We start from the raw sequence: 26,801 nt of genomic DNA, 5'->3' as shown, positions 1-26,801 counted from the left end.
TTAGAACTCGGTTTCTACACTCCGTTTGAATTGGAAAAGCTGAAACAGATTTTAATTGTGCAAATTATTAGTTTTCTTTATTATGACACATCTGCATCTTAAATTTCTGAAGAAATAGTACAATGCTATACATCAAAGCATAGCAAATTTATAACCTCTTAAATATAACCTCAGGAAATTATAGCTAAAACTTCTTGCCAAACATCTGAGTGCTGACAGACTGCCCTTCCAAGTTTTCATCTGAAGTTTGAAAGCCAATGGATAAAGTCTAGAATTGCACTTCTGATGTTACAAAATACTACCAACTGCATCAAGCATGAAAGGCAATGGAACTGCCAGGAACACAGAGCCCATGGTAAATATTTCTCTTAGTCTGAGGCTGACTGTTGGAAAGAAAAAAACCAAACCAACAGACTAGATGAAAGGAATCATGCATCAAGAGCTTCACCAAAAAAAGATTTAGTGGATTCATCCCACTTAACTTTAGCACTTAACAGAAAACTGCACTTCAGTGCCTTTAAGTTAGAGATGTCCATTATATGCACAAAAGGATAAAGTTTGGATGCAGATAAAGGATGGCACAGAAGCTGGTGTTCTATACTCTACAGTTTTGGACACAAAATGCCCTCTTTATCACAGGTAAGTAATATTGATAGATAAGTATTTTTAATTGTTTTTTTCTTTGTTGGACTCTTTCCAAAGGTCATTAAAATTGCTAAGTTAACAGACAGCAATACACTTTTGTAGGGTTTTATTGGCCAGGTTAGGTTTCTGTTTAGTGATTTGAATGGTCCTACTGCAGCATTAGAAATGGGTCAGAGCTGGTGCAACAGGAAGAGGGAGGAGAAGAAGCAGGAGCAAAGCGGTAAGGCAGTGCTATAGCTATTGGGTCAACTCAGGCCTGATGTATAATTTCATCTGGATTTATGCTTTGAGGGAACATCTTCCTTACTTGTTCTCCTCTACTCTGACTATACAAAGACATGTGGGCAGTAAGTTCCAAATATGGGGACAGGTCATGCCGTTAATTACAAGCTGGGGTTGTGTTACAGTGGGGATACTGCAACACGTGTATCAATCAACGAGGCCCATGGAAAAGAAATATATATGGACCGATTCGTGATAGATGTTTCAGAGATGTTTATTTCTCCAGCCGCATGGCCGGGCTCTGCCGAGGAACTGCTCAATCACGGGACCCGAGGGTCCCTGCCCGTGCAGGGGAACACAAAACAACCAATGGGGAACGAGGCTGACCAGGGGCAGGGAAACACCATGCCTCCCCCCAGGGCCCCTCTCCCAGGGCTACATGGCAGGGGGAGGGACCCCGACAGGGTTGGCGTGGTTTGCAAGAAATTTTATCCTACCAGCTGATTCTCAGTGATCTGAATAAAAAGCTAGATTAAAAAGTTTTCCACATTCATTTACTAATCAATTCAGACAAAGAAGGAAGCAGCAGGCCAAGAAACAATTCAAAATCTGGGCCAAGAATATAGTCTGGAAACAACCCCAACCTTCCTTTTTTCTCCTTCATGGGTGGACAGAAGCTTTTAAGGCTTTGCATAATCAAATAACTAGCTTTCACATTGATTTCCCACAGTAAAATATAAGAATCACCATCAAATTAGATGTCTACATAATTTGAAATAATGAACTATTTTATTACATTAACATTTAGTGTAATTTTTTCCTGTAATGAAAGAGCTCATGTAAGAATCCTACAGAAATTCTTCCAAGATTCAAAGTATAACTTTCAACTTTCTTCTTCTAAAATTAAAATCTGTGAAAAGAGAAGATTAATCATGAATGTAAGTTCTTTATTTTAAAAGTGTATAAAATGCTGTAATTGCCTCCAAAGCAGCATTATGAATCTAGCTGATACCACAATGAGATAAAAATAAAAAACTCCCAACTCCTCAAACTCTAACATTCCATTAAAAAGAGTTAATACAGTCTGAGACCACACAGGCTGGAATACCTAAGTCAAAACTGTACACTTATTGAAACACGTTGCTGGAAGACAGCATTAGCATTGTTTTGGCATTTTGCTTGTACTTTTAGCACTTACTTTTAACATACCTAAACTTCATTTTATCTTAACTATGAATATCTTTGGTTTATCTATTCAAGAATTCTAATGTTTCTACTTGCAAACATGAGAGCAACAAGGTAATTCCTAACAAGACATGACAGTTTAGTATGTGCAATGACTAAACAAGGCTGATAGCAACCCTGTTACATGATAGCACATACCAAACACATAAACCCGTAATTCATCTTCTTTTTTCAAATTGTATGAATCTGCCTTTACAGGTTGTACATCACTTTTATTTAAAAATACAAACTGTTTAAATGCAGTTAACTCTTTACTAACTGGAAGTGAGAAAATTTGTATTCTTTATTTCTGTCAGCAAGGATAATTACTGGAAAATTGTGATGTTACTGTAAATTTAAATCTTTTATTAGGATGGCAAAGATGTATTGTCAAAGACTAACTCACTATCCTGTACAAAGATTTCAATATATGAGATAATTGCCTTTTAGAGAAATTCAGAAAGTGTAAAACTACTGGAAGAAGTTTGTTTGCATTAGAAGTAAAAAATAAAAGGCTGCATTAGGAATAAACAGAAGTGACAAAAGTTAAACCTACACACAAACACAAAAGCTACTTGTTCTTTTCAAACATTTTCCTGAAACAATTTTAGCTTATATTTTGTTTCATAGGAGTATTTTTTGTGCATTGTACTGGCATTTCATAATTTTCTTCCCTCAAAGAGGCAACTTCTACTGTTTCTTTTTCAGTAATTATATCCTTTTCTGCAGAGGTATCTTTAAAAAACACCTTCACTGTTTGACAAAACCAGTATGACTAATATGTCCTATTTTTAACAGATGTAAAAAGAAATTTGAGGAAACAGTACTAATTTTGGAAATATCTACTCAATTTCTTAAACATTTAGGGTATGAGGAACATTGAAGAAGTCCTTTTCAGACTCTTGTCTGAAGTATTTCCTTTTCTTTTCCAATCAAGCCTGCTTCTGCCAGCCTTCCTTGATTGTTTGACATAGTTTCAAAATTTGAAATGGTGAAATGACACAAAGAAGCAAACTGCTGCATATGAGGAATAGTTTATGAGGGGACTTACAGGGGCTAATGTTGTTTGGTTGTAAACAATGCTGCATAGCTTGAAGTTAGAAATGTTACAGTTTTCTTAGAAAACATTGCAAAATTTTTCTTCTACCGCTTTCTACTGCTTTTAGGCAGCTGCAATGCATGCTCATTGATAAGACACTACTAAAACCAGGCACCCACAGTGTGAACTACTTTGCGACCATAACTAGTCAGCAGCACCCCTGCTTGGGAAAGAAGGAGTCGGAACAGGAAATTTTGAAAGAAATTAATTTGAAATTAGGCCGAGGGCCTATCATATTGGAAAAAAACACTACATGCTTATTAAATTAAGTCATGTTTCCTCAGAGTGTTTTTCATATCATTTATATAAGGATACGATAAAGCACGAATATAATGGTAAGGTTTATAAACTATCTGGAAATGTTTAAATCATAGACTAGTTTGGGTAGGAACTAAGCAAACAGAATTAGTAGTTTTCATTTAAGTTGAGGCTCACTTGGACTCAGCTGTCAGTGAAACTGCTTTGTTTTGGTTCTAACAAAAAGTAGTTTTTTAAGTGCTTGGGAGAGACAATCTAGTTTGGACCAATTAATGAAAGGGATTTTGGTTTACTGATCTAAGAAGGGAATTTGATGAATAGCATGAAAAGGAGATGAGGGAAATCAATTTTGGAGGTGGAATGAAACTTCAGGAGGTGCATGGATAGTCAGTTTTCTATGAAAAAAATGTATTAAAATGAGTGATAATCCAATCTCTGACAGGATAATTTAGGGGAGTTGTAGCTTCCTTGAAAGGAATCTCCCCATCTTTTCTCTTACCAGTAAAAGATCTGAAAGATGTTGCCGAAGAGCTATTGATATAACTCTATGATCACTTTTTGAATAGATAACTAGGGTATCTGGGTACCTAGGTCCCATCATTCTGTATATATAACTTGCATTGCTTTTCCTCATATTCATAGTTCTTGATTTGTTAATGTTGTATTTTCTCTGCAAATCCTTGCCAAATTTTTCAGCAGCTCTGGGAGAAGATTTAATAGCTGCTCAGGTCAGCTTTTGGTTTTATATATTCAGTACTCATTAGCTTCAGAAAATTCTGTGGTATCATTCACATTCTCAGATTTCTGCAGTAAACTTCATTTATTTTCATCCTTTGTTTTAGACACTTAATCTGCAGATTTCCTCTCATACACCATGACATATTAGTCTCTTAAGATTGTTCACATAAAAATCTTGACAAGAGCCTTTAGGGTTCCCTAAATGGCATAATTTTGCACACTTTTAGATCCTGGAGTGTATTCCAGTTCAGTAGTGCCCTGATCCTTGCTTGGCTGAAACTCAGATAAGTACATAAAAAAGCACCCTGACTCTTCTCTAAAACTGTGCAACTATCGTTTTGTTTCCTCTCCCATACCCCTATTTTGGAGTTGAAAAGGATTTCAAAGGAGTGTATTGGAAATGAATTGCACAGTGCTTTGGTCCAGTGTTTGGCTGCAAGGATTGGGGAGCACGAAGAGATCCTGAGGCATACTGTGGCACATGTAGGCCTTACAAATTACATGTGTATCAATTTTGTTGTCTTTATCTAGATTCTTGTTAAATGTTTGCAATCACCAAACACTTTGCAAGGCAAAAGAAAAGGAAGAACAGAGACACTAAATCATCAGACAGAATTTAGCAACTGAGAGTACAACTGAGACCCTCCCCAGTATCTGACAGACATGGTCACCTGTGTTGCTGAAAATGACACAGACAAGGAAACCCCAACAAATTAAACCAAAGTAAATAATTTTTTTCTCCATGGTTTAAGGGCCAGTAGCGAAAAAGTGCACTGATGGTAGTAATGCTAAAAGAGGAAGATTACCTCACGGTCATTTAGAAGTCTCTCCAAATCTGCTGCCATTTGATTCTTGACACGCAGCAAAGCTGTCTTTTCTTTATTTAAAAGACTGGTAAAAAGAGGATAGGAAATGCAGTAATAGCAACAGATAATCTCTTTTAATCTTGTATTCTGGCTGAAACAAGCATTTTCTAAAGTTAAATACTGGCAACAATAAAAATCTGCTCAAGTAATTGTATCAAATGATCCTTCTCTATATTCAAGCACTGAAATTTTTATAAATGGGCCTAAATGTACTGATACACACAACACCTTACTTTAGTCAAAAACTACTCAAAGCCTTCATAAAATGCTTTTGTTTTATTTTTTTTCTCTGAAGGGTAATTTAAATGATCAGAATCTTCTATTATCATTTCTTGGTTTCTTCTAGGCAAAATGAGATTATTTTACAAGCAAAGTAAGACTCCTTATATCTACACTTCCATATCAAAATGTGGATTTCTTTGTTGTATTAGCCAATAGCAATAGCACACTGTATGAACTCTCTTTATACTACTGTATTTAGAATTCTGAAAATAGCAGATACAAGGAAGAAAAACATCCAGCTCTTCCCCTTTTAGCTGTGTAGTTTCTGCCAAATTTGTAAATGTATTTTTGTTACTTTTAGTTTTTTTATTCCAGCATAATGCATGGGATCAAGTTTGTCCTATGAACCAAGTATGAAAACTGATTTAGCATGAAGGCATGATTTTATAGTAGAATATAAAGTTTAACTTTAATAATTCTTTGTTTTCACAGTTATAGAAAATGAGCATTTGAAATATTTAGCATACACACTGTGATTCCAGGCAGCAGCTCTATAATAATTAAATGTATTTTCATATTTAGCCCCAGCATCAATTTCTAACATTAAATTTCAGACTAATGCATGCATAACACCAGTATATAATCCAGTTTGTTAAAGCAGCCACAGATATTTTCTTGGAAGACATGTTATATATGCCATTAGCATGACTTAACTAAATAGGTTATACAATATTAACTGTAACATAAACCAACAACTATGAAAAATGCAATTCTGCATATGGAATGCAAATACATAATACTGGAAACAGGTCAGGAGTTCAAAAGCAAATATATTAAAATTTTATAAATGGGGCAATTACATATGTTGCAAACACAAATTATTTAATATTTCCAGTATCTGATCCCGAAATGATCAACAAAATGAATCAATCTTTAATTGGCCATGTATCATCCGCTTGTTTCAAACAAGCAACATCATCCTTTGCCCCAGAGATTTTCTGGCAGTTCCTTGCAAGCCCTGTATTGTAAATTATGATTGTCAATTCCTTCTAGGCATTCATTAATTCTCAGAAAAAAATGTATGCTTTTGCCAATTTGCTCAGTTGTTTCAACAATTTAAAAGGAAAGTACTAACATTTATAAAAAACTATAAAAATATTTTAATATCTTCAAGAGTTTTATTTTCTGTCACATTTTTAATCATGATGAAATTGCTTTTTTTTCCCCTTAGGTACTTTCTTTTTCTTGGGTTCACGTGTTGTAACTTACATGTTGCTTTTTCTTGGATTTCTGTATTTCCTAAGAACATAAACTAATCCTTCAAGAGGCTCACAAAGCTATTTGAGAAGCAATAATACAAGTTTCCCATGACAAGCAGTGTATTTACTGACTTAAGCACAAACATCAGTGTTCATGACTGAACCAGAAGTTCATGTTTGAGGTTCAGTTTCATCTACAGAACAGAACCTATTCTACTTATACCAGTTATACCTTCTGAAACAATACATGAGTGATCCATGTAGAGCAGTACTAATTTTCTTTGTTTATAGTCAAATATAGGACACAGACTACTACAGTATTCAGTAGCACTTGATGTGTTTTCTGTCATACATATTGATACAGAATTACCAAAGCATGTGCAGACTTCAGATTTGGTAGTTTTGCAATACTTGTGCTTTTTCATCAATGTAGATAGAAGGGAGTAATTCATGTACTTATGAAAGAATACTGCAAAAGGCAAATACACATTTAACAGAAAAAGAAGTAGTTACCAGACAGAATGATAATATATGACAAGGTTAAACAGAAATAACTTCAAAAGTTCTATCTTGGGACAAAGACTGACCATGTCAGTCCCTGGTTTTAAAATGTTCTGAACCAGCATCTTGTCTATCAGCAAAGAGGTTCTAGCTTTAACCTGCCTTACACTCCCACCAAAGAGTAGTTTAAGCTAGTCTAGTTTTGACTGGCAGTGTAACAAATCAGAGAGCAGCTTCACAATTTGTTTTAGCTGACCTAAGTGAGAACTGTTGTTGAAGGATCATCCTTCCCTCACCACATCCTGGTAACCTACTCTTTCTGTTGGTGCTAGACAATTTGTCACCACATAAGGTCCCTTCACTGATCTGGATGGACACTGGAGTCTTTTTAATGGTTATATTTCACATGGATCACCAAAATAACTTGATTTACCATGTACAGTGGAGACCTACAGCTGAAAGCAAGCATGCTCCATTTGGTGATGGAGTGCCTCAAGTGTCTTGCTATGATTCTGAAACCACTATCTGTGAGTCTAGGCAAACCAGCTTCTCACACTGGAGTTCAAGGGTTGTAACTTTCATCTAAAAAGACAGGACCATGATGTGCTCCACAGCTCTGGTCACTGATGGCCTCACCCTAAGCATGGAGAAGGTGCCCTTTGTGAGATGTCATGTAACTGTGGCCCCAAAAGTCCAGGTTGGAGAACTAACTGAAAAGCAGTGCAGGTCCTGCTTTTTCTGTGTGCTTTTCCAGAAGAAACCACATTGTCTGGGAGGACATTCAGTTTCATTCCATCATGCTTTTAAAGCCTAGCCAGGTTTGAATCCAGGTACCAGGAATGCAGGGCTTACCATAAAATACACTTGTCATATGCATACACATTGCTCATAGCAGCCACTGGCTTGTTTTGTCTTGCTTCACTCAGGATCTAAAGCCAAGGCAGCTTGGGTATCATATGTAAGACATTTTTAGGTGACGTGATTTTTCTACAGAATGGATACTTATGAACTTCAGCCTTATAAACTCTTTTCAGTTTGGGCAATGAAACCATCTTAATGCTTAAGTGTAAATATACTAGTTACTATCCTGTTCAGAAGCATCTATAATTAGATATTCTGAATAATATGTTTATGCTGGACACACAAAATAAACATGGGTTTATATAGTACTGGATTTTATTATTACTTCTATTCAGTTTGAAAAAAAATGTAGGTTTCTTTTTTAGTGAACTGTGTACTCCAGATGCTGTAAGAAATAAGGACTGTGCCTTTCTGTTAATTTGCCCTTACAGAATGAAGTTGAATAGTCCAATACGGAATTATTTTTTTGCATCTAATATTCAGATACAATATTACCACTGAAAAAACCAAATACAAATAGTATATGTAAAGGTTTTGTACATATAACTGAATATATAATATAGCCATATAGTGAAGCTATCCCCTGCCTGCAAATTACAGATGAATAGCTCAAAGCAGGCAGTTATTTATTAGTCTAGGTCAAATTTTGTTCTTAAGTCACACAGTTAGAAACGGAGGTATAAGATGTTTTGTAAATAGAAGTTCTTCGCAAGAGAGAATACATGACAAATCAGTGATCTCTCATTGTGCAGCTAAATAACCACAGCTCATCTTTTTAAACAGATTTAGGAGAGTATTGCTTAATGACTTTAACTGGAATGCTTCAGGAGGCTTAAAAACATATCCATGAAGTGTCCAAATTAAAATTACTTTTCCAAATTGTTAAAAAAATAACCCCAAAATAACTAGTTAAAAAAACTTGTATTACAGATCAGAAAATGTATAAAAAAGGACATATTTCTACAAATTTTGCTTGGAGCTTTTCTCAGGTAAGCTGCAGTACTTTTGGAATAGATGATGCATATTTCACAGAACGGTAATGTTCTCATAAAAAGCTCATTGCCCATTCTTTGATGGGAAAAACTCGTCTAACACTCTATGCTGAGCTTTATGTTTGGATGGCAATTAGAGAACCCAAAATGTTTAGGTAAGGAACATTTCAGTACAAAGCTTCTTAGTGAGCAAAATCCTTCTATGACTTCTGGATTTGCCACACAGTTAAGGCTTTTGAGGAGTGCTTTTGGGTAAGGGAACCTCTTTTAAAACCAGCCATTGGTACTGAGAAATTTGAGTAACTGTGTTTAAAATAAATACCCTCTCTTTATGAATGAAGTCCTTTTAACATCTCCAGTTATTTATAAACCTGGATGTTTTTAGCAGAAAATTATGTACTAAAACTACAATTACTTCACTACACACATAAGAATGAAACTCAGAGATTTGTTTTCCCACAGCATGACATAGTTATAAGCATTTCTTTTCAAAATGAGTGCTAAATGTGTTTTCAATTTTGGCTAAAGAACTGTATGCTAGAGAGATTTCTTTATAGTAGCAAGAAGTCATCCTCACACATAGCACTGCTCTTATTAACCATCACTATTTACTTCTATTAACAAGAGTGCTATGTGGTCTAATATAAATAAGAAGTTACTTAAAAGAGTATTTTGAGATATGCAGACCACCTATAAATTCACCCTGCACATGCCCTGCCACTCAAGACCAGAGGTTTTGTATCCGAAACGTATCTGCAGGTGTATGGCTCACTTCACAAGCACACGTGTTCTGCTCCCAGAACCAAGTTCTCTTTGAGGCCAAGTGCCAGCACAGCCCACGGCCTGCCTGGGAGAATCCTAAGGGACGGGAAAGAGAGTGGTAGTGAACACTGATGTGGGCAACACCTGACAAGAGCCTCCATTACCCCTAAACAACCTCTCCTTCTATCTTCGAGTGGTAATATGCTTGTGCATTCACACTTGAACCTAAACAGCGGTCTCAGCACACCTTTAATAAGCTGGTGGTGGGTCCCTAAGTTGTTCATGCAAATCACAGCAGTGGTAGCTGCTCAGCTAAGCATCTACTCCAACCACAACAGCACTTGCAGCTCTTATGAAGGCATGGCTAAAGACCCACAGAGCTGCGTGAAAGATGTCCAGAACAGGCACACTTCTCAGCAAACCAACAAAGTATCTCCAGCTCTGCTGGAATATACTACTTTAAGACTTTAATTCTGTCTGGTAAGTATTCTGACTGTTTCTCCCCTTTCAGTGAGAAGCTGGATGAGGCTTTGAGCAACCTGGTCTAATGGAAGTTGTCCTTACCCATGGCAGGGGGGTGGAACTAGATGATCTTTAAAGGTCCCTTCCAATCCAAACCACTCTGTGATTCAGTCTGACAGCTACTGACACAGGCAACCTTGAGCACCACTTGAACGGTCCTTTCAAGTCAGGAAGACATTTTGATTTGAAGGCTCTGAAAGACAGCCTTAGCTCTAGAGGTGTGATGCTTAAGGATGAAGGCAGCTAAGCTGCTCTAGTCAAAGTGAACTTTGAAGACCATGCTGGAAAGAAATTTGTCTTCAGGACTTGTCAAAAATATTGTATCAAAATGATCTGCCCAGATCTCTCCCATTCCTCTTGCAGAAGTAACTGCTGTCAGAAATGACACTTCAATAGAATTCTCAGTGTGGAGAATCGTGAACACATCTGTTGCCTGTTAAGGGACCATTATACAAATGATTTTAGGCCATTTTAGGAAAAATTGATGAAGATATGGCCCAAGAACATCCAAAATGAGATTTCTGTCATAGATAGCCTTCCTCGAACTTGTCTTCCTCTTGTGCTGATTCAAAAAGCCTACTTTGTCAAAGTATCAAACTCACATCCAGTAGCAACCAACAAGCTTCTTAAAACATGGAAATACAAAGTGATGCAGGTTGCTACAAACATTTATAGGTTGCAAGAAAGTACTGACTCATCATCCTGGGAAATCTGCTGGAACCAAATCACGCCAGGAGTATGTTTTAAAAAGATTATTGGCCGTGATCACTGTGTACAGAAGGCAATTACGGATTAAGACTAAAAAAGTAAATTCACTTGCAGATAAGTCCTTGCTGATTGCTCCACAAGCAAGTTAAGTGGGAGGTGATAGAGAACACTGGCACTGATAACACAGATGTGCCTGCTCTGCTTGGGGAATCCATGATTTACATAATGCAGAACCATCTCTCTTGATGAGCAGATGAGATAAAAACACAACACAAAAAGAACACCCCTCCACCATTGAATCTGCACACTAAACAAGAAGGAAGGAAAATTATGATCAAGCATAGGGCAGCTGTAAGGATAAATAAAATATTCAGTCTTGATTCTCAGGGTGCAGGCATATCAACACTACATTAATGTGTCTACAATCTGGTACTCAAATATGAGATTAAAAAAAAAGTATCCAAAAAATCACTAGTATTTTTAAAGGTCTGTCTGAAAACAAGAATTCAAGCACTATATTTCTTTTAGCTGGTTCTTGTGAAATTGCTGTTTAGAAACAAAACTAATGCATTATTGTGTTTAAAGTATTAAAAAATAATGTACCTGGTGTAACTGTAGCACAAATTAAACCTCAATTTAGAGGCTGTTGCAGAATTGAAGTAATAACTACTAATAGCTAATTGAATGACTATGAATAACTAATTGAAGTAATAACTATTAATTTTAAGTAATGGTTGAAAAATTTCATTTTGAATGTTTTTACAAGTATTAAAATTTCCCCTCAGCTCTGAGACACAGAGAAACCAGGCTTCATAAACCATGTTTAGTGTTTTCACTAGTATTTTTCTAATAGCAACAACATTATCTGGAGAATTTAGGGCTCTCCTTGAGGAGCATTAATTCTCTGAACTCATCCTCTCAAAAATATTCCACACACAAACCAACAAAATGCTGTTTAATAAACTAAGAGGGATAGGAACAGTGGGCTAAATCTTTTGATCCAGCAGAGCTTCACTTGGCATGTATTTGGTAGGGATTATCATTAATTTACTTAAATCCCATTCTGATTCAGTTCGGCAATAGCTGGGAGTAATCTGAAATCACCTAAGGGGTATTTTAATTTAAAACTGTCATCAGCAGATTCCAAAAGGTTATCTTCATGACAAAAAGTTTCTTGAACGTAATGGTTCTCTGGTTAGAAATCCCTTCCTCTAACCATCCTCTCACTTATGGGAAAGCAAATGACCAACATTATCATTTTTATCCCAGATTATGATTTCTCATGTGTGCCAGGGAATATCAGCTAACCAATCAGGAGCTTTTTTTTAAATGTGGAGTTATGAATAGCAAAATTAGGGACTACTAATATGCACAAAAAGCCCTAAGACATTAGGCTGTTCCCAAGAATTTCTCTGGCCAATTAAACTAGGAAAACTTGTGATAGTGGAATAAAATCTATTTTTAATTGAAAACAAATATTGAAAATACAGCAAAAAACCTTCTAACCAAAATATTTGATATGCAAAGTAAGTGTTACTTTTTTTGCTATAACATTTTTTGTCAGGTCACACTTTCATTTACAGAAACACAGACTAGTGGTGAGTACACCCCAGCTCCCCACAGTAGAGTACTGCTGGTATGTTTTAACATGAATGCTCACACTGTTGGGCAGTTCCATTTTCTTTCTTAACCTGAGGCACTTTAAGATGCAAAAAATTTCCTTTACAGTTAATGGAGAGTAAAAGGAATCTCTAGGAAATTACTCACTCCACCCAAAATCTGAATTATGCTTTGGAGATGTCACTTCCTCCATGAACTACTAAGAAAAGTTGACCTAAGTCTCTAATTTAGGTACCTTAATTTGTAGAGAAAAATTAGGAAGAATATCTGGGCATACAGATTATTGGCAATGAGCCATTTAACTCAAGATAATCAATGTTAATAACTCATTTAAATTCTTTCATATTTTAAAGCATGAAACATACACTTTCAGAAATGACCTCACCTATTTACTCCCTTTTTTTCTTCCTTTTGAGAGACTTTTGGACTACCTTGTGAATAATGAAATCATTCCATTATTATTACCATAATCCAAAAATTTAATTTGCTTGTGACCAACTCTTTGATATTTTTCACAATTGGAAAGTAAGACACTGTATATAGAGAACATTGTGATTTGTCATTTCCTGGAAAAATATAACTTGTCTTTGAAGTGCTTCTTGTATATAATAAGTCTAGGACAGTATTAAAAACATGTGATTCTGGAATTAAAAAAAGATCTATTCTTACTGAATCAAAGTTAAGCCCAGTGAAAGACATCTTGTCAGGAAGTATGAATGAACATTTCAGTTTATTTATAAACTTACTGATTCATATATAGATTTGCTTGGATAATAAGCATTTTTAGGTATTCCTCAAGGCATAACAAGTACTATCCCAAACCATCAAAACCCTCTGAATATATACATATGTAAGACAGTATGTTAGATTAAGTATTAGCTAGGGTGAATCCTGGTTTTTTTATTTTAATTGTTTCAGTAGATTAGTTGGAAAACCCTGTATTTTTTATGTAGTTGCTTCATAATAGAATCACAGTAATGCCTCCTAATAGTTTGCTTTTCCTAAACCAAGACACCACAAAAACACTTAATACTTAAAATGCTAATTCTTCTGTAGAGCAGTGGGACTCGGCTACCAACTTCCTTGAAAATCAAGGGACATATTATTTTATAACAGCTTACCTGGGAATCAGGTGCTAAACATAATTTATAAAGCTGTACAATGCTGGGAAGTTGCTCAGTGGACAGAGAGCTCTGACAGATGGATACAGCAGCCAATCAGAGACTCTCCACTAGAGAATATGCTCTAATTATGGCTGAAATACCCTTTGCTGGTGGACTACTCTATTATTTTTCTCTGACTTTATTTCTTTATTTTTACTGCTGTACAGTTGTTGTGTCATTCTTTCCTTTTACTCTTCTAAACTCTTCTCTACTTCATGAGAGCTCTTCTCAGTTCCAAATTCACTTTAAACCTGTCATAGGTACTTTTCCAAACCTAAATTCCCCTTCTCTGACATTATGATAGAAATCACAAGTGCTACAGTTCCAGCATGAAGACTGGAGTTGGTCAATCATGGAGTGTTAACATCTCAACTTTGTGGACAACATAATTTTTTTTCTAATGATAAAAATATAAGTGATTTTTCATTCAGTTTAAGAGAAAATAAAACAAGAATCAGTGATTTTAATTACCTGTTATCTTTTTCAAGTTGTGTAATATGTTCTTTCTGTAGACTTATTTGAGAATCTCTCTGTTGCACAGTTTCAATGAGGTATTTGTATGGCTGTTGTGCTTGGTTCAACAAAGAATTTGCTCTGTCAAGCTGCAAAAAAAAAAAAAAGTATTACTACTATAAATTTTGTAATTCATAAAGCACAGTTACTTGATTATTATTGAATTATTATTGGACACTATTGATTTTTACCGATTGCATATTAATATAAACTCCAAACCTGTTACTACACACACAAAAAAGGAAGCACACCACCTTCAAATTGATAACTAGTACATTATCTTCTCACTTTTCTGTTCTAATTGTGTGCTATTTTCACTTCAATAATGGTACCACTCTCTACACTTCCCTAATCTGCATTTTCAAGAGTTTTAGTCTAACAGCTTCCATTGATTAAAAAAGTAAGTAGAGTCAATTCCTCTGTTTGTGGTCTTACTGGCTTACTGTGGTCTCTTCCTCCCTCCTTTAAAAAGCTGAAAAAGTTGTATCATAAATACACTGCAAGTATTTGATCCAAGTTCAAAAGAAAAGCTGATAAAATCACTTTTGCATCAGCTTTTTATCTATGTTCTAGATTTCATCTAGATGACTGAACAAACTGTCAGTCAAAAGAACAATAATGGACTACCTAAGCATGCTGTAGTCTACAAGATCTCTGGTTTGTTCGTAAATAAAAAGAAAATCAAGGAAGACAATAGCTTGGAGCAAAAATCAGGTAATGAAGCAAAGAGAAGTTTTAGAACTTTAACTATATAAAAAAACAATGTTTAACTTTGTACTGTATTGCATTCTGATTTAAACTATACAATTATATGATAAAAGATCAAGAATTTAATGGTAAGATAAAAATGAGTTGAAGAAGTTCCTGTGGAACTCTGCAGGAATTTGAACTAAGGTCACTGATACTGAGTCTTTCATCAGTGATCTAGAAGCAAATATAAAACTACTGTGGGTAAGGAACGTATGGAAGTGAAACCCAAGAAGATTTAAGATAAAGAATAGTGATATGGAAGAATACCAAGCATAACAATGAATTCACCAATTTCCTGATGTCTCCAAGTAAAAACCTGACAGAATATGTTTTAGTCAAATAGAAATTACTATGATATACTTAAGAATCCATAAAAAATTGTAGTATTGGTTAAAAAATCCCCCAAACTTCACTATTCATGTATCTTTCACTGAAATAATCTATATAATACTATATATACACATATAAAATTTATAAAATTAATGTAATTTAAACATATGTAGAAATTCAAGTATTTGTACTCTGTGAAGTACTTGGATGTAGAAATTCTAATTTGTAATTACCATGGCTTTAAAAATCAAACTGTTAACCACATTCCTGAAATAGCAAACCTACAAATTCCATATGGTGGCAACATCTAATAGCAAACCTAGTTGTCCCTTCGTTCCTAAGAGAAAAACAAAAAGACAACCTTAAATTTTTTTCAAAAAATTAGTTTGCCCTAAGTCTGGGACATTTCAAGCTGAGGTTTGTCAAATATCTTCAAAAGTGATTTAAGAGAAGAGCTGTGTAAAAACTAGTGATGTATTCATTGAACAATTAAGTATCAAACAGAACAAACTAGCTTGGCTGGCTGTTCTTCTGTTCAGAAATCAAAACGTCCGTCTGGCTCACATTCTTGTTTAGCCTGTAAAGTAATCTTTCTTTCAATATTAATTGCAAAACAAATTACAAACTTCTTTGAAAACTTCTGTCATGGAGTTTTGGTTAATTATGAGGCCATTTTTTTAACATCAAATAGATAAAAAACACTGTTTAGAAAATATTTCATTTTATGAACAGCTGTTCCGCAACGTTTCTACAGATTTGAATTTTTCTGTAATAATGATTTACCTCTTGTGAAATCTGTGTTACTTGTTCCTTCTGATGTTCCAGATCTTTTACAAGCAACGAGTTTTGCTTTTCTAGCTGCAGTAATCTTCTTGCCAAGTGAACACTGTGCCAATAAAAAGCAAGCTCAACTTGAATTTTTTCCAAAATAGGCAAAAGAAATTCTCACATTTATACTTCAGGACTTGATTGCCTTAATTTTTCACCAATGCTTAAATATTAACATATATAAACCACATAGTTAAACATGCTGCATGGTCAAAGTTAGAAAAACAGTGAAAATATCACAAAATTTAACAGCACTAAAATAACATTCACACAGTTAAGCTGTTGTAATATTTTATATAATTACCTATATAATTTGTCCAATACTACACAACTGCAGTAATACTCTCAAAATACTTCATTTAATTATGATTATTTACTTCCTAGCAGCTTTACAGAATCACTTTAATTCTAAGTTAAATAATTGTTTAAAAATGCACATTAATATACGTTTTGCAGTAAAACACTGAAAAATGTAGTATTTTATCCCTTTCAAAAGAAAGGCAAAATTGTTTTGTCTGACATTTAATATGCTAAATAATTAAATGTTATTGCCAATTTCGTTTTAAATAAATTCTTATGTAGAGTCACAGATCCACTTTGAAGAGAAAGGATTACTGAGTTACTTAAACAACCTAGCTAAAAAATGAGATCCTCAACATCTTGCACGCTCCATGTCCAGAAATGAAGAGTTTATTACCCATTCAAGAGCACAGGTCCATAGGCCTCAATGGGAAGATTCAATATGCACTGCAGAGCCTACTAATGCATCTAACCTAGTCTTCCAAACTCTTATGAATCACAGAATGGGCAAGGCTGGAAGGGACCACAGTGGTCATCTGGTCCAACCTCCAGAGCACGTTGTGCAGGAGTGCATCCAGGTGGTTCTTGAGTAACTCCACACACAGTTCCTAACCATAACAGAGAATCTGTGAGAGAGTAAGTGGTCTAAAGCAGACTACAGGGAGAGTATATTTACCCTGAGGCTCAGGCTTAGAGTGCATAAATTGAGATCTTTGAGTGCTAAAAGTTTATCTGAAAATTTGACCAGTCCTAACCTCCATCTCTTCCTCAATAAAATGGAATACACTTTTAGATTTTGCAGAAGTCTTAATATTCTTCATCTGTGTTATAAACATATTCTTTCATGCAGAAATCTCATCTAGTACAAAAGAGAAAGGAACCACTTCTCTGACTAGTAGCTATTAGAGTGTAAGGGAAAACTTGGATACCTTCCCATGACAACTTTAGGAATGCAGCCCATCATAATTCTCCCAGCTACAACTATTCAGTGAATTTTACCTGAATTTGGAATATTTAAGGGTAACACAAGTACATCTTTCAAGTATACTTGTCAGCATGTTTTTTGATTAGTTTAAATTTAAAGCAAAGGTACAAAGGGACTGGTGTGCAAAGACATCTTATGCTGGAAACATTTGATTCCAACTATACTAGAAAATTATGTGGTGCTCAAGAACTCTTTGTTAGCAAACCACCAGAGTCATCCTGGTAGTGTTCTGCACTCTCTCATTAACACCTCCCAAGCAGTTCCTAGGCATAGCTGGCAAGTCAGCATGGGCAAGGAAATCACTGCCAGTACACTGTTCACATGTAGCCTAAACTACTCTGAGAATTGTTTTATGGAAATGGACTACTACAGGCCATTTGTTCTTGATGCTTCAGAGTGTTCCCAGGCATGCCTAATTTAGTACTATGGATATACAGTGCCTACATCTGAAGTAATGAAATAGTTGTTTCTGGCAAGTGGGCAAAGAGGTATAGACCCCACACTGCTTGAAAAGGTGGGTTTTGTACAAACTATCAGAGACTGAAGTGCATGATGTGAAATTAAAAGAGCTCTTCATTGAGGATCCCAGAAGTCTGAGATTAAAGAGCAGGTAGTGGACTCCAGAAAGAAGATTATTCACATTTGTAATAGATTCTCTTTCCTTAAGCAATCCTAGAGAGCACAAAACTTATCAGTGTTTCTTTAATGGCTCTAAACATAGAGGATGGTGTCAGGGTCTTTGCTTTTAAAAACTTTGGCAGCCAAAGGCATCACACACATTTTCTGCATGGCAGTTTTCCTTGAATCAAAACAGCAGGTAAACCATACACAGTCTTTTATGGCTTTTTTAATCTTTTAAATTCTAAAAGATAAAGAAAGTTTATGAAGTCTCCAACACTATTATGAAGGATTAAGCCAGGTTTATTAGTCAATGCCTTTTAGAACAAAAGTGGAGTACATGAGTCATTCTCATAGAGCCGCTTCTAAGCTCAGAAAGTGTCTTCCAAGCATATCTGAAATCTTGGCCTGATCATCAGATTCGGCATTCAAAGGAGATTTAACCAGAGTTTTTATACATGCAAATAATCTAAACTGAATCTAATAAGGTGGGGAAAAAGAAGGATCTAAGCGGAAACTCAGAGAAGTGCCCAAACTATTGACAGAAGAGGAATAAAATGAAGCTTTAGGAAATGGTGCTACAGAACTCTCAACAGTTTTCTAAACCAGACAAACAACAGGGTTATGGAGGCCTTTTTGCACACTCCTCACCCCCACTGTTTTCCTTCTTCTTCAATTTTATGCAGTATAAAGACAAATCTTACAAGGAAACAATCTGAAGAGGCTTAAAAGAGCAAATTAAGCCATGCCAAAGTTAAGTACTATATAAGATCTTTGTCAGCAATATGTAAGTCAGTGCACAATAGGTCTAATCTGACTGACAATCACATCAACAACACTTACCTGAAAAACGAATATATAGGGCAGAAGAAACAGTATGTGGCCCATAAATCTGTGTTGAAAATATGAATAGACCATCATTTGCCCTTAGTTCTGATTGGTAAGTTTTGACATTAAATATCCTTTGTTATGGAGAAGATAGGGGTTAAGAAGACAAAAACAACTAAACAAAATACTTGCAGTAAAAAGCAGCTGTAAATGACAAAAACTCCTATTACAGCTTCTGAATGTTAGAAATGTACCCTGTGAAGCTGTGATACATGGTCACCCTGTCTTTATACTCTTCTTGGTGTGTCCACCAATGACTGTGGAGTTTCTCATTTTGGTCAAAGCCTACCAGTAGCACAAATTATGCAGCTGATTTCCTGCATTTGATCAAATTGTAGGCAGACTCATATTCCATGGAATAAACCTAATCCTATGAGAACCACCATCCTAATTTTGAACAACAAATTCTGTGGTTACAGTTTGTAAGTATTTTAAATAAACCCACATTCACAGAACCATTAAGGTTGGCAAAGACCTCCAAGATCATCGAGTCCAACGTAAGACTGAACACCACACTGACAACTAGACCATGGTGATGCCTTTTCCTGGCCTTAAAATCAAGAGTCATACATGGTTAGAAGGGGAAAAGGGATTTTACCTCGGTATTTATTTTAAGGATCCTTAGGTGTACACGTCCAGGTCATATGCATCGAGATGCACCCCGCCAAGTCTATCTCTGTGTGTCCCCCCCCCCAACATTGGTTATAACCTTATAGGTTTTACTAATCAGCATATCTATCAAAGATTCCCCAACGAGAGGCTCAACTGAGCCCCCTCCCCAAGGAGCCTTCCCCTGGATGGTTCTATCTTAGTTTACAGAATGTGTTCTGGAGAGGACCTTGGGGTCTGGGGCACACTGATCCCTAGCTACGAAGCTTCTAAAATGTTTAGTCTCCTAGCTTGGCAAACAAGTCCAAGAATGTAGGCAAAAGCACTAGGAATACAGAAGTTGTAAAAAGGTATAACAGGGGTATAAAAGAAAAGGCAAAAATCTTCATGGCATCAATGCCACCTTCCATGGATGGCGATTCCACCAATCTTCCTGGGCAGCCTACTCCAACGCTTGCCAACAAGAAATTGTCCAGCCTGAACCTCCCCTGGCACAGCTTGAAGTCATTTCCTCTTACCCTGTTCTTAGTTGCGTGGGACAAGTGAGTCATAGCCACAACACACAGGCTCACAATGAGCCATTCAAATGTCAGTATTATTTCTTAAAGACAATGCATAATATAAATTTATTAGTTCAGAATGACTATGATCAAGAGGTATATTTTTCACCTATGCATCATTTTAATATATTGATCAAATTTTCAAATTGGCCAAACCAGAGCAAACTAAAAAAATGCAACGTGAATCAGATCCTGTATTAGTGAAGATAAAATAGTGATGCTCTGAACCATTATCCTTGTTAATATCCTGACAGATATGTTTTTCTTACTATTAAATACAATGATTTTTAGGGTATTAATAATGCATATCCTATTACATAAATGTAAACAATGTAACTAATCTGTTTTTACAGCTGCTTAGTTTTATACAATTATAATTAATATTTCTGAAAGTCAATGAGAAGAGATCTTAAAATGACCTAGAAAAATATGTATATGCTCATTCATATGCATCAACGACATTAACAGGTCCTCGTCCTCAATCTATTCCTGTATACTTAAGTCATTAAAAAAACCTCTTTATGTTAATCAAACTGGCTGGATTCGAAGACAAAACTGTTGGAACCCTGGGTTCTGAGAATTTCAGACAGGCAGTGATCCTCAGAAGCACACTGTATTTGATCTGAAACCCTGGGAAAGGCTCCCTAAATTGTGTGATAACTCTGAGATTGTTGCTGTGTAATTAAAAGTTATATCACTGGGTGGAATATATAGAGGTGTAGAAAAATTAGGTTTAGGGGATATAGGTAACAATATGGAGGATGTTGGGTGTGGATCTTCTTCTTCCTTTCTCCTTCCTCTTCACAAATCTAGGGTTCTGGTATTGGATTAAGAAAACCGGACTGTGGGTCATGAACAGCTAGTTACTGGATTATAAATAAAAACAAGTTACTTGGTTGGGTAATTTACACCTCAAAAAGCCTTGGAAGTTAGAACTCACGGCCATTTTCCACCTTGTTAAACTTGGAGGCACATTCTGTGCAGCTGTGTTATAGATAAGATATAATAAACAACTAAGTCTGAAGATGAACTCTCGGTCTCCTGCATCTTAATTCAAACTCTGAGTAAAGGAACTCACGAAATAGAAGCAAAGAAGAAAAGAAACGGTAAAAAGAGGAAATTAACCCTGGGACACTAATACAATACGTAATGCATGTTATCTTCATTTAGTTTATCTTGAACAAATAAATTCATTAGGTACTTTTTTTTACCTTTGCTTTAGTCGTCTTTTGGCTGTTGTAGGAACATTAGCACCATATCCGTATGAGAAGAGAACCCTTTCAGCTTCAATTTCATCTTCCACTGCAAAAAATTGCAGAAAGGTGCTGTTGAAGAACAGTGCCAGAACTTACAAACTTCTAAGCAATTCCATTTACAACTCAACATACAAAAACATTTTTCTAGAAGCTAAATTTTCAGTTGGAGTAACCTTCTGGACTTAAGTGGAACAATTTTTTTCACCATTACCCTTAAATATAGTGCCACACTTTAATTACCTACAACACTTTTTATTTTTATGATTAATATAAATTCAGGTTTCCTCTATCCTGTAAGATGAAGTGGGCCAGAAAAAAAAAAAAAGAAAGAAAAAAGAGAAGCCTATGTGTGAGGTAGACAGGGGCAGAGAGGGGGACCGAGAGGAGGGATAAAGGGGGACAACGAGAAAAAATGGGAGTGGCAGGGGTGTGAGAGAAAGAGAGAGAACAAGTGAACACCAGCCCAGGCACCACACAAAAGCTTTGATGAATCAAATCGCCGGTAATAGGAGAAACAAATTTGGAAATGATTTGAGTCCTATCTGACTTATCTTTCTTAATGCTCAAGTGCCTCAAAATCAGAAATACCTTCATTTCTCAACAACCTGCAAAATGCTGTAAATTCTGTTCTCACATGTCTAATACCCTTGTAGTGCTATTTTAAATAAGGATTCTTAAAACACATTTAGAAAGTGAAAAGCCTCTAGAAGAGCACCTGTGGTAAGTCACATATCTAGTTATATTAAAAACAATATAGAAAGTTCAGTAAGTGTGACAGAAAAAGTTTACTGATGTGGCACTACAAAGACAGCAGAACTTCAGAGCTGTCTTAAATATGACAGGGAATTCTTCAGTGCTGTAAACACCTCTGGTTCAGAAAAACATAAAGAATAATTCAACCTGCCTTTGTTAATACCCCTCTTTTTGGTTACATATTCAGTGTCACAAGTCTCAGAAAAACATCAGTAAGATCCTGTCCTGTAAATTCAAATCTGTCAGCAGTGTCCAGTAAATGTCATACCATGAAGACAAACGCAAAAGAAATTGGAAATGTTGTAGGTATCAAAGTAGTGGTTTGTATCAGTGTGTGATTCTTTTCTCTTAAAACATTCCAGGCTCTTCACCTGACTTTGTGGTGTAAAATATACATTTTACAAGCTAGAGGACACTTATAAATGACAGTTTCTTATGCTACCCAGCAAAGACATGCCATTGTGAGGATACAGAGAAGTTCAATCTTTTTCTTAGAAAGATACTAACCAATGGAAACGAGAAAAATTGAACAACTGGTTTACAACAGAAATACTCTAACAGGAAGATTTTATCCTGAAAACGAAGAATAGACAAATGCAAAGGAAATTTACTATTGTTATTCATGTGGAAACCTCTCATGTGCTGTAAGAAGTGGCTATATAAATTCTTGATAGCTTCCTGAATAGGCTGTTTCATGTCATTTCAATATTAATCAAATGAGGCATAATAATCAGGGAGTAACAGTAAAAATTCAGTGATCTCTTCCACATGCATATTTTCCAAAGGGAAAAAAAAAATTTATATATATATATAAAAAATTTATATATTATATGACAAAAGCCATGTCACACGTGTAAAAAAATACACAGTTTATTAAAAAGTCCAGAGAATCCTACCCCCACTGGCATCCCTCAATACTGTAAAACAGCAGAGGCTTCATGACTCAGGATGAAGAAAAAAACATTATATGGTATTTAAATATAAAGAGGTAACCACAGGAATGAAGATTAATCCTTATGATCACTAAAGTTTGTAGAAAACTCTAATTGTCTTCCACATAATGCTTCAGTCTAAATTATATTCCCCGAAAGACAGACTGAAGTATTTCCATTATGCATTCAATTTGAAAAATAATTATGTTTCCTTTCAATTATCTTTCTACCTTTAGCTATTTATAACATGTAACTATCATGGCATAATTTGAGACACAGGAGCAAGCATATCTGTTTTGTCCTTCAAAGTGTTTTTTTTAAAAAAAATACTTTTTTCTTCTGTTTTTCCTAAGATACTAGCCTTATCTAGTATTAATCTTAACTTTCTTTATCAAATACACTGAAATAGCAAGTTCATTATTAAATAAAAAGTACACTGAAATAATACTAAGCTGCAACTCCTTTTTTTCTCTGAGGAAATCAGAAAATAAAGTAACTCCATTTTAAAAGAACAGTTCATTTGGAAAATTCCCTTTCTTTAGCATTCTATAGCATAGAATATAAATTGTAATGAAAATAGATATTTAAGAAGAAGTTAAGAATGATCTGGTAAAAAACTTCACTGCTGTGCCAAGATGAGTAAGAAAATGTAAACCACTGTAAACAAAACCCAGTGTTCTGAACTCTACCTTCTCCTTGGAGAAAATGAAGGTAAGGTCCAAAAATTCTGTGTTAATACATAAACACTCCTTAGGCAAGTTTAAATATATATATACACACTTCAAAAAACCATGCGACTGACTACAACAGAAGCGTGTATACAGCAAACATGCTTATGGTCAGACTGGAACCTCTGAGTAGCCAGGCCATTCTAATAAAGGCTGCAGGGCATAAAATTAATAAAGCATGTGCAGTCTGGTTACTAAAGATACCCTAACATCACTGCATCTTGGTAATAAGGCACACTTTGCTATACACTACTGTTTACATATAAAGCTTATGCAATAATCTTCTATCTGGAATACTTTATAAATTGCAACTATTTTTTGAAGGAGGAAGGAAAGAGAAAAGGAGAAGACGACAGTTGAGTTAGTCTTAAATCTTAGAATGTCCTACTCTGTTTACACACAGGCTAAAAGATTTCAAGATTAGCATCATAGTTTCAAATTAGAAATTACTTGCTTTGTGGATTGATTTAGGCTGAGAACCAAATGAATAGAGATTTTTCACAAATTTTGCTGTGTTTGAGAACATTTTAATTTTTGCTAATGAGAGACAAAAATTTTCAAGAGTAATCAGGTATGAATTTAATCCATGGTTTAGTACTTGGAACAGACTGAGCTGCCACAAGTAACTACTTAATGTCTAATTATTATTAATTCAACAGAAGGAAGAGTTTTTTCCCCCCTTCCAATTAGTTATAAAATTCACATTAATCACTGTACTGAAATATAAAACTTGTATTTGCCTACCAACTAAGAGGGCTTCCCAACACTTAACATGTATTTAAATAATAGAAGAATCCTAAAGACTGTATCTAATTATAATGGATTATTAGAATAAGAAAAAGAGAAATGACAGAATGCTGAGATGATTTTCAATAAGCACAAACTCAGACATATGGATGTTTGATACACATTTACAGGTACATTTAGAAACCTGTCATTAATATTTTCTATCAAAATAATTACTGCCTTTTACTTGTCAGGCATAATGAAGAAGAATGACAGGCACTGTAAGACTTTCCAAGTGCCATGAGAAAAAAGATATCGTAATGCCAGAAACACCTACAGATAAACCAGAATTTGTGACAGAACTTACTTTCTGCTGTCTGCAGTATTATCTCGTCAAGCTCTTTTTCAAGTTTTTCATAAGTATCTAGTCTTGCTTGAAACTCAGAATTCTGTGTTTGAAGCTCAATAATGCGGGTTTCACTAGAAGACTGAAGACTATAAAATTCCTTCGTAAGCACCTGTGAGAATGAATAATGGAAAGATCAGGGATTCAGCATTACAGCTGTTTTTGAAAGACGCAAAATATAATACATGTAAAATGTGGAGCAGTAAGATATTAAATACTTGATGCAAGTTTTGCACAGCAAAGATTAAAATACTTTAAAAAGCAGTTATTCTTTCAATAATACTATCTTGCACATATTAGACTCTCAGGTCCTAGGCTTGTCTGCTGAGGCTTTAGTAATTCTAAGAAGCTGAAAAAGCTACAAGAATTTTAAAGGAAACCTAGGAAAAGCCAGGTAGCAACCAAAAAAAAATTCAGATACAGCAGTCAAAATAGCATAAATGCAATAATTTTTGTTGCTTTAACTGGATGCTGATTTCAGTCATCAATTTATGAAAAGAAGATTCCTTCACAGAATGCAAATACAAAAATTTGCCATTAAAGCTATACAAGTCTTATTACTTACTTATTAATAAAAGGTAATATGCCATCGACATTCAAGACTAATGTCAATACTTAATCCACTAAGCTTCAACAAAAAACTCCCATATTCAAAACTAACAGCTATGAAGGCCTGTATAATAATTTAAGTTTGATATAATGCTTGATAATAGGAAACAACATTGGCCAAATAAATACACACCAAAGTGGAACAAGAAAATCCTTGGTATGTAAAGTAGCAATCTACATACATTGCAGAAAAAATCCCACCAAAACAGGTAAAGTAAAAACCAAGTGGTACTGCTGTTAAATTTCATATTCACTTCCTAAGTAAAAATCACCGACATTCAGAATGACAAGTGAATATAGATTCTGAGATACAGAAATATATGCACAGTGTGCAGAGCAGTAATACCAGACTCACTGTCAAAACCACAAAAAAATAATACACAATGCTTAGAGACAAGCCACTTGAATATAAAAAGTTCAGTCTAGTGTCACAGAAGAAATAAATGTATAGGTCAAAACTGGGCGACATATAAACCATCTGTTTCCTAGCTGAGCAAGAGAAACTACTCTATGCCCTAAATAAAAGCAAGAGTTAGTCCAGAAAGCTGTAGCTGACCCGCTAGTGCCTACACTATTAATAAAGATCAATGTCTTGTAAGGGTAAGTAAAAAACCTTAGTACATTAATGCTATATATAAGAAAGAAAACTTAAAAACCCCAAGCATTCAGTCAAAAGGAACAAAGTAAAAGCTTCAGACATCAAATATTTAAATTCTGCAAGAATATTTTTTAATGAAAGAGTACTTAAGTGCATATTTCTTAATGAAAGAATTTAAGTGTCTCTCTAAAGAAAAAAAGTAAGTGCCAAAAGTGTTAGTAGAATTGAATGCCAAATATTTGAGTTATTACCAGATCAAAAAAATTTCCACAAAGAAAATGAAAATATAACTCAAATTGAACTACATTCTCCAAGTCTGGACATGTCTGTGCAATTAAAAATCTGTTTAGCAACCTCTAAGTTTAGCAAAACTGGGACTCCCAGTGCTTGTGACCACAACTAACCTCATCAGCCAGAATCTGAATGTCCCAATACAGACAAAAGAAGAAATTACAGTCTATCTAAAACTCTCTAATTCTGTTTCCACTCTATAGCTCCTTTTCATAAACAACTTAGGCAGCTTCAGCACTAGAAATGGGGGGACCTGAAGACTGGCGTCCTTCCCCAAAAAACAAAGGCTGCCATAGATGTTACTTTCTTCTGTCCTGTCCAGTTTGTATCTTGACATTTGTTTGAAACATACACTACCAATCTCATTTAAATCTCATAAACAGGACTCTTGTCATATGATTTTGGGACTAACTTTGGACAGGTGAAGAAATTTTCTTTTAAAGTAAGCTTTCTCTGTGG

At 35.2% G+C, this 26,801-nt stretch overlaps 1 protein-coding gene across 7 annotated transcripts in view; it reads right to left on the bottom strand.

The window, feature by feature from the left end:
• PIBF1 (progesterone immunomodulatory binding factor 1) overlaps nt 1-26,801 on the bottom strand; it is a 107,890-nt gene that overhangs the window by 16,414 nt on the left and 64,675 nt on the right. For 5 of the 7 annotated variants that reach the window (XM_048295568.1, XM_048295564.1, XM_048295570.1 and 2 more), the window contains exons 12-16: nt 24,806-24,956; nt 21,255-21,345; nt 16,039-16,141; nt 14,134-14,264; nt 4,993-5,077 (exon numbers count right to left, since the gene is read on the bottom strand). In XM_048295568.1, the coding sequence (XP_048151525.1) occupies nt 4,993-5,077; nt 14,134-14,264; nt 16,039-16,141; nt 21,255-21,345; nt 24,806-24,956 (561 nt within the window). Of the gene's footprint in view, nt 1-4,992; nt 5,078-14,133; nt 14,265-16,038; nt 16,142-18,763; nt 18,879-21,254; nt 21,346-24,805; nt 24,957-26,801 lie in introns of those variants that run through there. The other 2 variants (XM_048295571.1, XM_048295572.1) reach the window with 2 other exon arrangements.

This window comes from Corvus hawaiiensis, chromosome 2, assembly GCF_020740725.1.
Source record: "Corvus hawaiiensis isolate bCorHaw1 chromosome 2, bCorHaw1.pri.cur, whole genome shotgun sequence".
Classification (NCBI taxonomy): Eukaryota; Metazoa; Chordata; class Aves; order Passeriformes; family Corvidae; genus Corvus; species Corvus hawaiiensis.
This window is presented reverse-complemented; position numbering and strand designations above follow the sequence as displayed.